Here is a 14,074-nt window from a genome sequence, read left to right as displayed (position 1 = left end):
TTTGTACCACTTAAAAGTGTCTAAGGAGCATGGGTACTATGAATTGGTGCCCTGGGAGAGGAAAACTAGGATCGTCAAGGGATTACCTTCTTCTTTCAGGTATTGGATGTCCATATTTTTCTTTGTGTCTAGGGACGATTTTAAGACTCCTTCTGGCGGGGTTTGGGGTGATCTCTCGAGGTTGCATCATCGGTGGGGAACCCCAACCTTAGGTGCGTCAATATTCCTTTTCGTCATTTAAATTTTATTTTGTTTACTGTTATTGCTACTGATTCTTCTACTTCTTGTTTTGCGCAGTTAAGAGACGGCCTAAACTTAAAAGCAGGTACAAGGAGCAAGTGCAGAAGGCCATTAATTACGCGTAGATGATTGAGAGCTGGGAAGATCTTGTGGACCCAAGGACCCTTGCCTTCTACTGTCTCGGACCAAAACCTTCCGCCTTCATCCTGCGTAATCTAAAAATTGAAGGAAAAAAGAGTAAGTCCTAGGTTCGTCAGTGCTTGCTTTTTCATACACCTCTCTCTCCTTTTCTTTTCTTTTTTTTCTTTTTTTTTTATACATAAGTGTTTTCCTCTTGCAGTGATGACGACTAAATTCAACAAAGACATGTATGCAAAGATGGGGTCGAAGAAGGACGAGTCGTTGTCGAACATAGGGAAGAAGACGGTGCACGATACTAGGAAGGGTCCCTCCATCATTCCAGCTGCCTCCGTTACTCACGTCGTTTCCGATGTTGAGATGATGAGGACAGCTTCACCTTTGACCTCGGTTGAAGAGCTTCCTACTCCTGTCTCGAAGAGACTGCACTTGTCCGACAGGGAGAAGGAAAAGGATGATCCTCGCACGTCCACTATTTGGGATTACGAGAGACTGGCGGTGGACAGGGCTCATAGGATCATGACTGCCGAGGATCTATCTTTTCTGGAGTGCCCTTCAACAATGTCGCGAGTCACCACGTCCATAAGCTTGTTCAGGTAAAGTGCTTGTGCAGCTTTTAGTTTCTTTTTTCCTTTTCATTCTACTGACGATTTTGAATTTCTTTTCAGGTGTTAGGGGAAAGTCTCCACATTACCTCTGAGTACTTCACTCAAGAGGCCAAGGTGGCTTCTCTTACGTCGAGAATGGAAGCTTTGGAGGCGGAGAGTTCTACGTTAAAGCATAACCTAATTGACTCCATGGGCGAGGCAGCTATTTTAAAGGAAAAAGTGATGACTTTGAGTGATGAGCTTAGGGCTGAGCGTTAGTTGACCCTGGAGAAGGATAAGCAACTTCTAGGTGCCAAAGAGAAGCTTAAGACTATTTCCGCCAGGTCTGTTGAAGCCTTCCAGACGACCGATGAATACAACACAATCCTGTTCAGTTGGTACTTCAAGCGTTTCGAGCTTCTGAGGAGGTACCTCGTTAAGCATCCTTCCAGGGTAGACTTGGAGAAGCTGGTTTTGGAGGAGGTAGACCAAGAGATGGCTGCTAACGAGGCTGCCCAATGTTCTGCCACTGAGACTGACGCCCCTGAGAATGCCCCTGCTAGTGACGCCCCCGCTGGTGATGATGTTGCTGTTGATGCCTGAACCTGATCCTTATGAAAAAACTTTTTTGTGTATGTGTGCCCATTATGTTTTGGGTTTGTAAATCTAATTTCGTAATATTTTCTTTTTAATCTGTCTTGAGAACAATATTTTTGGCCTAGCGTTTATGGGCCTTTAGATGTAAAAACAATGGTAATGGCTCGTTGTTTTTGGGCTTTAATTAAATTTATGGTTGTGTAGTTACTTACTTCTGTGATTGCACACTTTATTGGCTCTTTGATATGCTTGTGATTGCACACTTTAGTTGCAAACTTTCTCTTGATTTGTGGCTTCGTCGGTAACCTACATCCGTCAGGCGGAATCTTGTTACTTAGTTGTTTTGTTGTTTGACTTACACCCATTAAGGGATTTTCTCATTTTGTTTTGGCCTCGTCAGTAACTTACATCTATCAAGGTGGAATCATGTCACTTGGCCGTTTGACTTACACCCATTTAAGGGGTTTTGTCATTTTGTTTTGGCCTCGTCAGTAACTTACATTCGTTAAGGTAGAATCTTGTCACTTGGCCGTTTGACTTACATCCATTTAAGGGGTTTTGTCATTTTGTTTTGGCATCATCAATAACTTACATCTGTCAAGGTGGAATCTTGTTACTTAGCCATTTTTTGTTTTACTACTGATTAGATCTGCTTGCACAAAGACATTGGGTGACCAATTCTTTTATTAATTTCAGGAATGAATATATTCATTTGATACATTTATTGGTGGTACTTCTTCAAGTGCTCGATGTTCCATGGCCGAGGAAGCCTTTGTCCGTCTACGGTTTCCAGGTGATAACTACCTTGCCTGGTGTGATGGATGACTCGGTAAGGTCTTTCCCATGTAGGGCCAAGCTTTCCTTAGGCAGGATCTCTAGTCGCTGTGGTAACCTTGCGCAGGACAAGGTCGTCTATATTAAGTCGTCTGAGTTTTACCCTCTTATTGTAGTATTCGGCCATCTTCTGCTGGTACTTCGTCATTTTGCTGGAAGCTTTGTCTCTTACTTCGTCCAAACAATCCAGGTTAAGTCGTAGTTAGTCGTCATTGCCCTCCTCACTGAATGCCTCTCGCCTAATGCTGGTTACTCCTACCTCGACCGGGATCACTACTTCAGTGCCATAGTTGAGCCTGAAGGGGGTTTCTCCCGTTGGGGTTCTTGCTGTGGTTCTGTAAGCCCAAAGGATGTTGGGCAATTCTCTTGGCCAGGCACCCTTCACGTCGTCTAGCTTGGCTTTGATAATCTTGAGCAATGTCCGATTCGTCACTTCCATCTATCCATTCGCATGGGGATGCCCTAGGGATGAGAATTGGTTCTTGATGCCCAGACTCGAACAGAAGTCCCTAAAGCCTTGGCTGTCGAATTGCAGCCCATTATCTGATATAATTGTCAATGGAATCCCGAACCTGCAAATTATATTCTTCCACACAAAGCTTTGAATTCTTACTTCAGTGATCGTTGCTAGAGCCTCTGTTTCGACCCACTTTGTGAAGTAGTCAATAGCAACTAGTAGGAATTTTACTTCACCTTTATCTTGGGGCAGTGGACCGACGATGTCGATTCCCTATTGCGCAAATGGCCATAGGGAGGCTATCGTCGTCAGTCCCTCTACTAGAAGTCGCTTGACATTCCCGTATCGTTGGCACTTGTAACACTTCTTTACGAGCTCCACTGCATCCGCTTGCATAGTAGGCCAGAAATAACCTACTCGAATAACCTTCTTCACCAGGGACCTAGGGCTGGCGTGGTCCCTACAAATCCCTTCGTGGATTTCTTCCAGTATGTACTTGGCTTCTTCTTCGTCAACACACTCCAAATAAGTCATGGAGATGCCTCTTTTGTATAATGTGTCATTAAGGATCGTAAATCTGGCTACCTTCTTCTTGATCTTTTTGGCCTCTTCTGTATTCTGAGGGAAGTGCTCGTCCTGGAGGAAAGAAACGATTGGTGTCATCCAACTGTTTATGCTCTGGATTGTGAATGTTGGAACTTCTTCAATGCTGGGGTATTTCTGGACTTCCATTGCCAAGCCCATGCTTATCCCCCCTTCTTCTGACGATGCTAGCTTCAAGACTTCGTCTGCTACCATATTTTGGCTTATGGGGATCTGTACAAATTCCACCTTATTCAGCCTGAGGTATTTCTGCATTCTTTCTTCCTTTTTTTCGTACTTTCCCTTGATTTACCCGATCACTAGCTTTGAATCATTTTGGACTAACAGGTTTTTAGCTCCAAGTGCCTTTCTGAGCCTCAGTCCCGTCAGTATTCCTTCGTATTTAGCTTCATTGTTGGTAGCGGGAAATTTCAGTTGAACTCCGTATTTAAGCACTTCTCCTTCAGGGGTAGTTATGACAACCCCTACTCCCCCCCTTTTTTGGGCTGATGAACCATCTGTCTATATCGTCCATCACTCGGCTTCATTGGTGAGGCTGTCCTCGTCTGGAAAGGTGAACTTGGCGATGAAGTTTGCCAAAGCTTGTGCCTTGATGGCTATTCTGGGATGGTACTCAATGTCAAATTGACTGAGTTCAAATGTCCACTGGACCATTCTTCTGGTTGCCTCAAGTTTGTTCATGGATTTTTTGATAGGTTGGTCCGTCATCACCAGGATAGGATTTGCCAGAAAATATTGCCTTAGTTTGCGTGAGGCTACTATTAATGCAAACAGAATCTTTTCAATCCTTAGATACTTGGACTCAGCCCATTGGAAAGTTTGGTTGACGTAGTAAACTGGGAGCTGTTTCTTGCCTTCTTCTCTAATCAGGGCTGCACTCACTGCCGTAGCTGATACTGCCAAGTACAAATATAGGTTTTCCTCTTCCTTGGACGGACTTAAGAGGGGTGGATTACTCAGGTAACGTTTGAGTTCTTGGAACGCTGCTTCACATTCGTCGGTCCAGGCGAAAGCCTGCTTCAAGGTCTTGAAAAAGGGTAGGCACTTGTCCGTCGCTCTAGAGACGAACCTATTTAAAGCTGTAATCCTTCCTGTGAGCTTCTGGACTTCCTTGACGGTCCTGGGCAATGCCATATTGATTATGGCTTGCACTTTCTTCGGGTTTGCTTCTATTCCTCTCTAGGACACCATTAATCCCAAGAATTTCCCTAAAACTACACTAAAAACACACTTACTAGGATTCAACCTCATTTGGTATTGTTTGAGGGTGGCAAACGTCTCCATTAGTTCGTCCAGATAGGCAAGTTCTTCCTTACTCTTGACAAGCATATCATCCACGTATGCTTCCATATTCCTGCTAATCTATTTGCTGAACATCTTGTTCACTAATCTCTGATACGTAGCTCCTGCATTCTTTAATCCAAAAGGCATTACCTTATAACAATAGAGTCCTTGACTTGTGATGAAAGCAGTCTTCTCCTGATCTTCTTCAGCTATTTTTATCTGGTTATATTCTGAGAAAGCATCCATGAACGTCAGCAACTTATGTTCGGCTGTAGAATCCATAAGCTGGTCTATCCTTGGTAGAGGGAAATTGTCCTTCGGGCATGCCTTGTTTAGGTCCGTGAAGTCCACGCACATTCTCCACTTCCCATTTGCTTTCTTCACTAGGATGACGTTTATGAGCCACTCAGGATAGTACACTTCTCGGATGAAGCCTGCCGTCAACAGCTTGGTAACTTCATCTGTAAAAATGGATTTATTTTGTCTTGGTCCGCTAAGAAAAATTAACATAAGTGGTCTAATTCTGGATCATTTACTAAAGTGATCAATTTAGATGTACTACTATATATAGATTAAAGTGGTCTAATTTGGGGCCCTTTTTTTTTTTTTTTTTTTTTTGATTCTATCGATATGCCGGATTTAGATTGACTAATATTTGTAATGATATTGTAAGACTTGGTCAAATTGTTTAGCAAAATTTCTCATGAGAGCTGGTGATGCAAGTACATAAGGGATATGTGTTTAGGCTTGGGGTTTAGAAAGAGTTGAGAATTGGTTAGAGTAGCTTATACCCTATAGGTGGACAAACCTCTACACAGAGAACCCATCTCTGAAAATTAGCACTAAAGGCTCGGGGAAATTCTTATCCATTACAATTGGAATTACAGCTACTTATAATACTAGCTACAAAAGCAACCAAGCTTTGCTAAGTGACTCCTACTGTAATGGAATTAGTTACAGTTATAACTAGCACATGCTTAACTGTTTCTAACTAACTAACAGATCACCTAATACATTCATGTGCACTAATTGTCAACTAAACTACAATGAAAACAATAACATGACCCTAAAACATATGACTCAATTCAGCTGCTGCCCACAAAAATATCCACTGCTGTTGCTGTATTTTCTTTCCGGCTACTACTGCATACATGAAAATTGAAATTACTTCTAGCTGCTGATATTGATTACAATTAAAACTTCATAATGTAGATGCTCCTGCATCAGCTGCTCAAGATTTACCTTTTTTAAAACTATGGTTAAATTATTTCTCTTTGTTGAGAACTTTTTTATTGGTGTGACAGGGATCTTGAGTTATAGTTTTCACCATCCTCTCAAGAACCAAAAAAGACTTTGTATTCCCATCTAAAAAAATGAAAATAAAAATGAGACTTCATATATTTGCCAATGAGAAGCACAACAGACTACACTCTCAGTTTGAAGATATTTTGAAAACAGCTTCATAAACGAAAGCAGTAAATCATTACAATAGAACATCTACCTCAGTTGCTAGCTAACAAGTTCATTTCAGTTTGTCATCAATAATGCGCTTAATGAAGCGACAGTCAGCATCACAGGCAGTAAAATATATCATGTTCAAGTTCACTGGAGTCTTCTCAAAAAACAAAAATTAAAGTTCACATGATTTCTCATCCTATCTGATGAGAAATAAAATCTATCGAGCCAAACATATCAAAGTTGACGCCATTGAAAGGCACATCCTCTGCGACATTTCCTGTACTGGTTTAAGCCTTATCAATCTCAGCAAGGTGCTTTTGTTTGGCCTCATTCTCAATCTGCCTTTGGTACTCCAATTGCCTTGCAATCATTCTTTGATGCTCCTCAATCCTACTCTCTTCCTCAGCCTTACGTGTAAGTTCCCTTTCCTCTTGCTCTAATTCATCAGTGGTTACTGAACCAACAACCTCAGAATTAAGAGGATGATCTGTGCCATGTGCAGCTGGAACCAAACTGAAGCAGAACACAAGTGAAAAGATGTTGAACTTAGTTTGAGCCTAGAGATTGGTAGGACATATTGCCACATATTTACATAATTTACATGCATATTTTCCAACCAAAAGAAGAAAAAGGATTCCAGAACCAAGTAGAATAGTATGAATAAAATAAAGACTAACTTTTGCTCCACATTTTCCTGTTGACCCTCACTACCACCAGTTGCCTGCAATAAGGGAATTGCATATTATTAGGGAATTACTTTGCATGACAGACTCTGTAATTAAGATAACCAAATCAGAATGAAAGGAAACAGAACAATAACTAGTGGCAGTAATTAAGACCTTAAATTCCTTAGCCTTTCTGTGATCCTTTTTCTTCTTTTTATTCTTCGATTTCCCCTGTCCATGTCTTGCATCATCACCGCCATTTTCAGTGTTCTTCTCAGCATTAGACTTCGCTGTAGCATCGTTGTAAACCACATCCTCAAGTCGTGTCTATAAAGAAGAGTTTTATCCCAAAAACATTAAATCATAAGCCAACAAGAAGGTAACCAAAAACATTCAATAGAACAGTCCAGAGGATCAAACACAAACCCGCATGAATGTCTTTAACAATGGCACCACAATCGATCTATAGTCATAAGAAGTTACCATCTTAAGTTTATTCCATGTCTGCTGCATGGCAGCATTAGTAGCCAGGATTGTAGCATCGGATTTGAAACACTGCAAACATTACACATACAGTATCTCATTAGTTGTACTTCAGAATGACTCCCTCTTTAGAAGGGACATGGGAGGACAGATTTAAGAGTAAAAACTATCATTTCACATTTTCATAGCATTTCATCTAAATTTGGAAACATCTAAAATTTGGTACCATACCTTCCCACCCATCTGATCAATGTGCATCTGGAACAACATTTTTATGTCATTGTCAGCTTGTGCTTTTTTCAAAATACTCTCTATGATATCCAACTCCATACTAGCCATCTCATCAATACTTTTCTCCTCCTCAATATCTTTTTGCCGCTTTAACAAGAGTGACCTGTAACTCTGTTGATTGCCAGAAATCTCTTTTCTTCTCTTATCTTCTTCCATACATATTCCCTCTATATCCAGCCATAGCTTCTCGTGTCTCAAATACTTGCATTTCCTCTCACACATATTCTGCAGCCGGTGAAATTCAGACTCGATGATCTTGAAAAGTTCCATTCCTAGACTTTTGCTAGCTTCTCTATATTTTTCCCACTCCTTCAATTTCTCTCCAATAGGCTCACCACCAGTGAATAACCACTGAACAATGTTATCACTATATGCCTGTCCAACATTCTTGATATCATCAACACTTCTAGAAGCTAGTTCACTGGTTTCATCAAGCAGCGGAATTAGATGAGACAAGTCATCGTCTCTGAAGACGATTCTCTCATGAGTAATAGTAAGATCATGCCTAGCTTTTCTACTCTTGAAGCTGTAGAGAACTTTTAATCCACAAGAAATCCCGAGTTCTTCCATCAGGAACTCATGCACACTTTCAAGCTCCAGTTCGTCAAGAAACCAAACTGAGACCAGCGTTGTCTTCATCCAACGCTGATTGATCAACCTTTCCGGAAGATGTTTCCTGAGCATTTCCGATATCAAGTCCAGCAGCATATAAAGATGACTCGGAGCAAAACATTTTATTTTTATAAATAACTGGAGAAGAATCCATATGCTGGTGACTAACTTATTGCGGTTGAAATGGTCGCAGTTAGGCCATTTCTTCAGCTTCAAATCTTGTTCATCTTGGCCTTTATTTCCAGAGTCATTTCTTGACAAATCTTCAATCAACTTTGCAGCTTCAACCACGTTCACTGGCCTCCAATCACCGATTTGAATTACGGAAATAGGAACAATTTTCGGCACAACAGACTGTAACTCCTCAGACAAAGTCCCTAAATGGGCACTTTTTATATGCTCCAAATTCAATTCTTCATCTGAAAACCTCTGGCCACAACAACAACACGTTGAAAACTTCCAACTCTTCATCTCCTTCGCGTATTCCACAGCCTCTGCCAACGCTTCTTTTGCCTTGAATTTTTCTATCCTGACACTCAGAAAATCCTTCTTTGCTTCCAAGCTCATCACATTATTCCAATAATTCCTGACTTTCTTCAGCTTTCTTGAGGAAGTAGACGGTGATGGCATTTCCATCTTTACGAAACTCTGCCTCTCCCTATCAAATCTTGTGTGTATTTCTTCCTTTCTTTCTTGAAAAGCTTGAATTTCCTTATTTATCCCTCCGAGTGAAGAATCCTCAACGAGCCTTTTAAACTTGAACATCTTTGCTTTTACTAATAACCAATTGGAAATTATGTGATTTCAATACAGGTTAAAATATAAATAAACAAGTATGGAAACTTGGCAGTCAGAATGTTTGATACAATTGAAATTTTGGATTTAACTTCTTACTATCTTGGGCTTGCTCAAAATTATTATGATCATTTTTTCATCATAATTCCACAGTTAAAGCTATTGCATCATGCAATTGCACCTTTAATGTAAGAGAAAAAAGTTTTAAAAATATAAAATTATAAAAAGATAAAAAGTTTTAAAAAAATTTTGATCCAAATATATATAATATCTAAAAACTAAAGTATAACATTTATTGTTGTTATGCTTTTATTGAGTTATATCAATATGGCACTTCGGTCAATTTCAACCTAATCAGTTGACTTTGGTTCATTTTGTCCAAATCTATTACTACATGAAGTCATTTAGGCTTTATTTTAACTAATATTAATTAAATAATAAGATCTTTTAAATAATGCATCTTATAAATGTTTTCATTTAAACAATATCATTTACTAACTAAAATTTTTACAATGTGACATAATTGGTTAGTTTCACATCGACAACACAATAAAAAAATTCGTAAATATTTTTTAGTGATACTATAGTTACATATAAATCTTACAAATCTATATAATATGTAAAAGTTGAAGTATAGAATTTATTGTTCACAGTTTACTTATGAGTCAAATTAGCATAATATTTCAATCATTAATTTGGTCCATGATCTACTTCAGTCAATTTGGTCCATTTTGTCCACTTCGATCATTAATTTTGGTCCACTTTGGTCTATTCGATACACTTCAGTCCACTCAGTTTATTTTGGTCCATTCGTTTAATTTCGGTCCATTTTAGTACAAGTTGGTCCATAAGGTCCAATTCGGTCCACTGCAGTCAATTTGATCCATTTCGGTCTACTTAGGTCCATTTAAGTCCATTCGATCCATTCAATCCACTTTAATCCATTCGGTTCTAAATGGTCCAAACCTTTAATTTTAGTCTTTAAATAGCAATAAAAATTATTAATATTCAAAAGATTACTTTAAAATTCAAGTTTCAATCATGCAAATTTATAAAGTGATACAAAATATTTGTTTTTATTTATAAATATTGGTAATATCAACAACTTTAGAATAGTCTAATAATCATGATTTTTTTTTCTTTTTTAAATTAATTTGATTGTTACAACCAGAGAGGGAAGATTTGAATCTGAATATCTCTGTTAAAATTATCAAAAGGTGTTAATTTGTTGAAATCATCAAATTACAAGGCTTTTGACATGAATTTCAAGTTGTTGCTACCTCTAGAAGTTGAGTGGGTTGCGCTAAAACTTTACTCTTTAAATCGGATAGAAAAGAGAAAAAATTTGGCTTAAGCCCCTTTGTTGGAATGCCCTATATATTAAGAAGGGTGTTCTTTAGTCTCACTCATTGGTGTTTTTCAATCTATTGAACTTGAAAAGTCAAAGATCGTGTGATAGAGGACCCGTTTGATACGTGTATTTAAATAACAGTTTTTAATTTTTTTTTTAAATACGTGTATAGAAATACGCGTAATGTTATTTAAAAACTGAAAACATATATTTGAATTCATGTACCAAACAGGACAAGAGATTTTTTTTCTACTCTGTTAGTTTTTGTGGTTCATTACTATGTGGTGGGGTATGTGATCTATATTCGGCTTTAAGTCCAACATGTGTTGTGATGCCCATCAAACTTAGAGACCCATTGCGTTGTAGTTTCGTCCATTATAACCATTGGGCTTGGACTAATAAAAGCCCAACAAAAATTATTCTAGAACTATACATATAAACAACCACACCTTATCATCACTAATTTTTGTAGGAATTTCAATTTATTAAATTGAACTAAAATGTGTCCAAATGATGCAGATTAATTGGATTCTCAAAAAATAAATTAATGATGCAAATTAATTAGAAATTATATATTAACTAATGGATTTCAATAGCTTATCTGATCTTTTTTTTTTCTCAAATAAAGGATTTATGTTTAAATCTAGCTTACAATGGAAAAAAAAAATCTATTTTTTTTTTAGATTTTTAGAATAAAAATAATTAAAAAATAACATTAAAATAATTTAATATAAATGGTTTATATTTTTAATATCTTGCAAATGATATGACATTACGTATCCGTTTAAAAACTGTTTATTTAGTTAAAATTGAAAATTTTTTATTGAAAGTACCATAGATAAAAGTAAAAATTAATTGAAATGGTACAATGAGATCCATAAATAGTACCAAAAAGTACAGTAATATCTATAAATAATAGCAAAAATAAATTAAATAATAAAATAAACTAGTAAAAATGATCAATGTCAAACAACGCTGCATCTTCAAGTCAAAAAGTAGGATGTCATGTACTTTCTCTTGTAATTTTTAATTCTGGCCTACAAGACCCAAAAAAAAAAAAAAAAAAAAAGTTGAAATTCAAGGTGATAGAGTGGGTTTTTTTTTTTTTTTTAAACATTAATACGAGGTTGACATTTTGGATAGAAACGTTGAAATTTTTGGATTAGGATCCGGGGTATTGCAGTTTGCACCCCCTCCACCTCTCACATGCCTTTCACTATTTTGACTAAAATTCTTTAACTAAGCAAAGCCCAACAAAAACAATCTAAAGTTATATATAAATATAAATATATATATATATATATATATATAAATAACCACACCTAATCATCACTAATTTTTGTTGGAATTTCAATTTATTATGTTAAACTAAAATGTGTCCATATACTACCATATACATTTGATGCAATGGTTACTTTACAAATGTTTGAGGGGTGTTTGGAAGGGGGGGAGGGGAAGAGCCGGTATTCAAGTCTCTAGAATGAAATTTTACACACATATACACTTAAATTAGATTAGAGTATAATTTTTATTTTGTATAAAAAAAAATGTGTCCATATGATGCGTAGATTAATTAGAAATTATATATTAATATTAACTTATGGATTTTAATAGCTTATTTGATAATTTTTTTTTCCAAATAAAAGATTTATGTTTAAATCTAGCTTACATTGGAAAAAAAAAATATTTTTTTAGACTTTTAGAATAAAAATAAGAAAAAAATAATTTAATATAAATGGTAGTATATGTTTTTAATATCTTTTGGATGAATGACATTACATCTTCAAAGTTGGATGTCATGTACTTTCTCTTGTTATTTTTATTTCTAAGGCCTACAACATGAAAAAAAAAAAAAAAAAAATGTTGGGTCCGGATTAGGTTTAGTGTTTAGTGACACTAGACTTATTGAGATTATGACACGTATCTACTTTTGGACATATGTCATCATCTGACTAGATCCAGTGTACTCGAAGCATTGACCCAGACCTCCCCAAAAAATGTTAAACTTCAAGGTGATAAAGTTGGTTTTTTTTTTTTTACGTTAATACAAGGTTGACTTTTTGGATAGAAATGTTGAAATTACGTGGTATTATTCATTGCCGTTATTTTATTTGAGATTGATAAGTTCACACTAAAGATAAGTTCACACTAAAGATCCCCTTTTTTATTCAATTAAAAAAAAAAAGTGTAAAAGATCAATTACTCTAATTTGATTGTGATTTCAAGTATTGGGTTGATTAGGTTTGCACTAGGGTTTGGGCCTTATCCTAGACATTAGGAACTTAGATTGGGTAGACTCTCTCGTGCAATAATGAAATGCATTCATGATCAGCCCAATTAGAAGATAAATTAGTCTTTATGTGTACATTTTTTATTAAATATTTAAAAAAAGCATTTTTTTTTTTTGTTTAATGGTATAATTTCTTATCATTATTCAAAATATCTATAATTAAATCCTGCATATACGGCTACCTATCAGTAAGTAAGCCATAAATGCAATAAATCTTTAATAGATAAATTTTAAAAAAATTATGAAGGCAATTACATTGTTCTCTCTCAAAAAGAAAAAAGAAAAAATTGTTTGCTCAACCTCATTGTCCTGCTAGTTTTATATTTTCTATTTGTTTGGTGGTGCATCTAGTGCCTCCCTCTCTTGATGTCCAACCAATCGAATTGTGATTTGTGCCATACCCTATGAATTAGAGAAGGTTTTGAGAGCCTATGACAAGTATTGCTTTTTCTGACCTTCATTTATTGACATTATTGTAAAGCTAGTGCGAGGGCGACTTCACTCTTTACACTATCACCATGAATCCAATAATGCCATATAATTGCGAGAAATCAATTCAAGGCCATGTCACCATGTTGCAATGGTCCAAAAAACTTCAAGGCCACATATAATCAAATCAGAATTGAACAAAAATATTTCAAAATCTTGAAAGAGATAAGAAAAAAAAAAAAAAAAAAATTCAGTCTACTATAACAATCGAAATCATTTTAGGATTGGTCATAATGTCTATGTGATAAAGTGATGGATATTTGATTTATGACATGAAAAGAATATAACTGATCATGAATTTGTCGAAATCCATGATGAGGATTGGCTTGGAAAACTCCAAAGCCTCATAGAAGCCAACTATGCTTCGTTTATCCAATGACCAATCAACAAGGTCAAAATCAATTAGCAATTGGTCATATTTGTGAGATGTTAGTATGAAAGACATATCTTCATCATTTATGTTTTTATCAACAATCCAATGCACCATATCCATGTTAGTATTCTAGTTCCCCCTTCTTCCACAACCATTGGATCAAATGACTTCTCAACTTAATTGCACTTCATTACAAAATTAAACCCCAAAATAAAATAAAATAATTAAAACAAAAAATTTCTAAAAAATAAAAAAGAAAATGCAAAGACATTCATGTCATAATGAAAAAAAAAAAAAAAAAAATCCCTTCTCACATTCTCTTTAATATAAAAGTAACTTATTTGTGTGACGACTTTTTAATAACTTAACTACTTTATAAAAGTATTTTTTTTCTCTAACAACAATAATTATCTTATCCATAAGATATCTATACGCATCATTCATCCTTCCACAAAATCCTAAAAAAACAGCTACTAAAAATTTTCCAATCATTTACCCCACACACACATAAAAACACCCAAATCTCA

General features: G+C 36.2%; 2 protein-coding genes across 2 annotated transcripts; both read right to left on the bottom strand.

The window, feature by feature from the left end:
* Positions 1–3,126: 3,126 nt before the first annotated feature.
* Positions 3,127–3,597, bottom strand: LOC126727835 (uncharacterized). Its single transcript, XM_050433745.1, has one exon. It carries the CDS (start codon positions 3,595–3,597, stop codon positions 3,127–3,129), a length of 471 nt encoding a protein of 156 aa, XP_050289702.1.
* A 2,888-nt stretch (positions 3,598–6,485) lies between these two features.
* LOC126727834 (uncharacterized) lies at positions 6,486–8,929 on the bottom strand. The gene is made up of 5 exons (XM_050433744.1): positions 7,578–8,929; positions 7,290–7,418; positions 7,038–7,190; positions 6,876–6,919; positions 6,486–6,711 (listed from the first exon to the last, which is right to left on the bottom strand). Exons 1-5 carry the CDS (start codon positions 8,883–8,885, stop codon positions 6,486–6,488), a joined length of 1,860 nt encoding a protein of 619 aa, XP_050289701.1. The 5' UTR covers positions 8,886–8,929.
* Positions 8,930–14,074: the final 5,145 nt, after the last annotated feature.

Source organism: Quercus robur, chromosome 5, assembly GCF_932294415.1.
Source record: "Quercus robur chromosome 5, dhQueRobu3.1, whole genome shotgun sequence".
In the NCBI taxonomy this organism is placed as follows: domain Eukaryota; kingdom Viridiplantae; phylum Streptophyta; class Magnoliopsida; order Fagales; family Fagaceae; genus Quercus; species Quercus robur.
This window is presented reverse-complemented; position numbering and strand designations above follow the sequence as displayed.

Bases quoted from the DNA above. Each gene is read 5' to 3' on its own strand.
- LOC126727834 (XM_050433744.1), bottom strand. From the start codon at position 8,885: ATGGAAATGCCATCACCGTCTACTTCCTCAAGAAAGCTGAAGAAAGTC. The intron at 7,419-7,577 runs GTATGGTACCAA...TAATGTTTGCAG, and splicing joins TTGATCAGATGGGTGGGAAG to TGTTTCAAATCCGATGCTAC. The intron at 6,920-7,037 runs GTCTTAATTACT...CCCTTATTGCAG, and splicing joins GAAAGGCTAAGGAATTTAAG to GCAACTGGTGGTAGTGAGGG.
- LOC126727835 (XM_050433745.1), bottom strand. From the start codon at position 3,597: ATGGGCTTGGCAATGGAAGTCCAGAAATACCCCAGCATTGAAGAAGTT.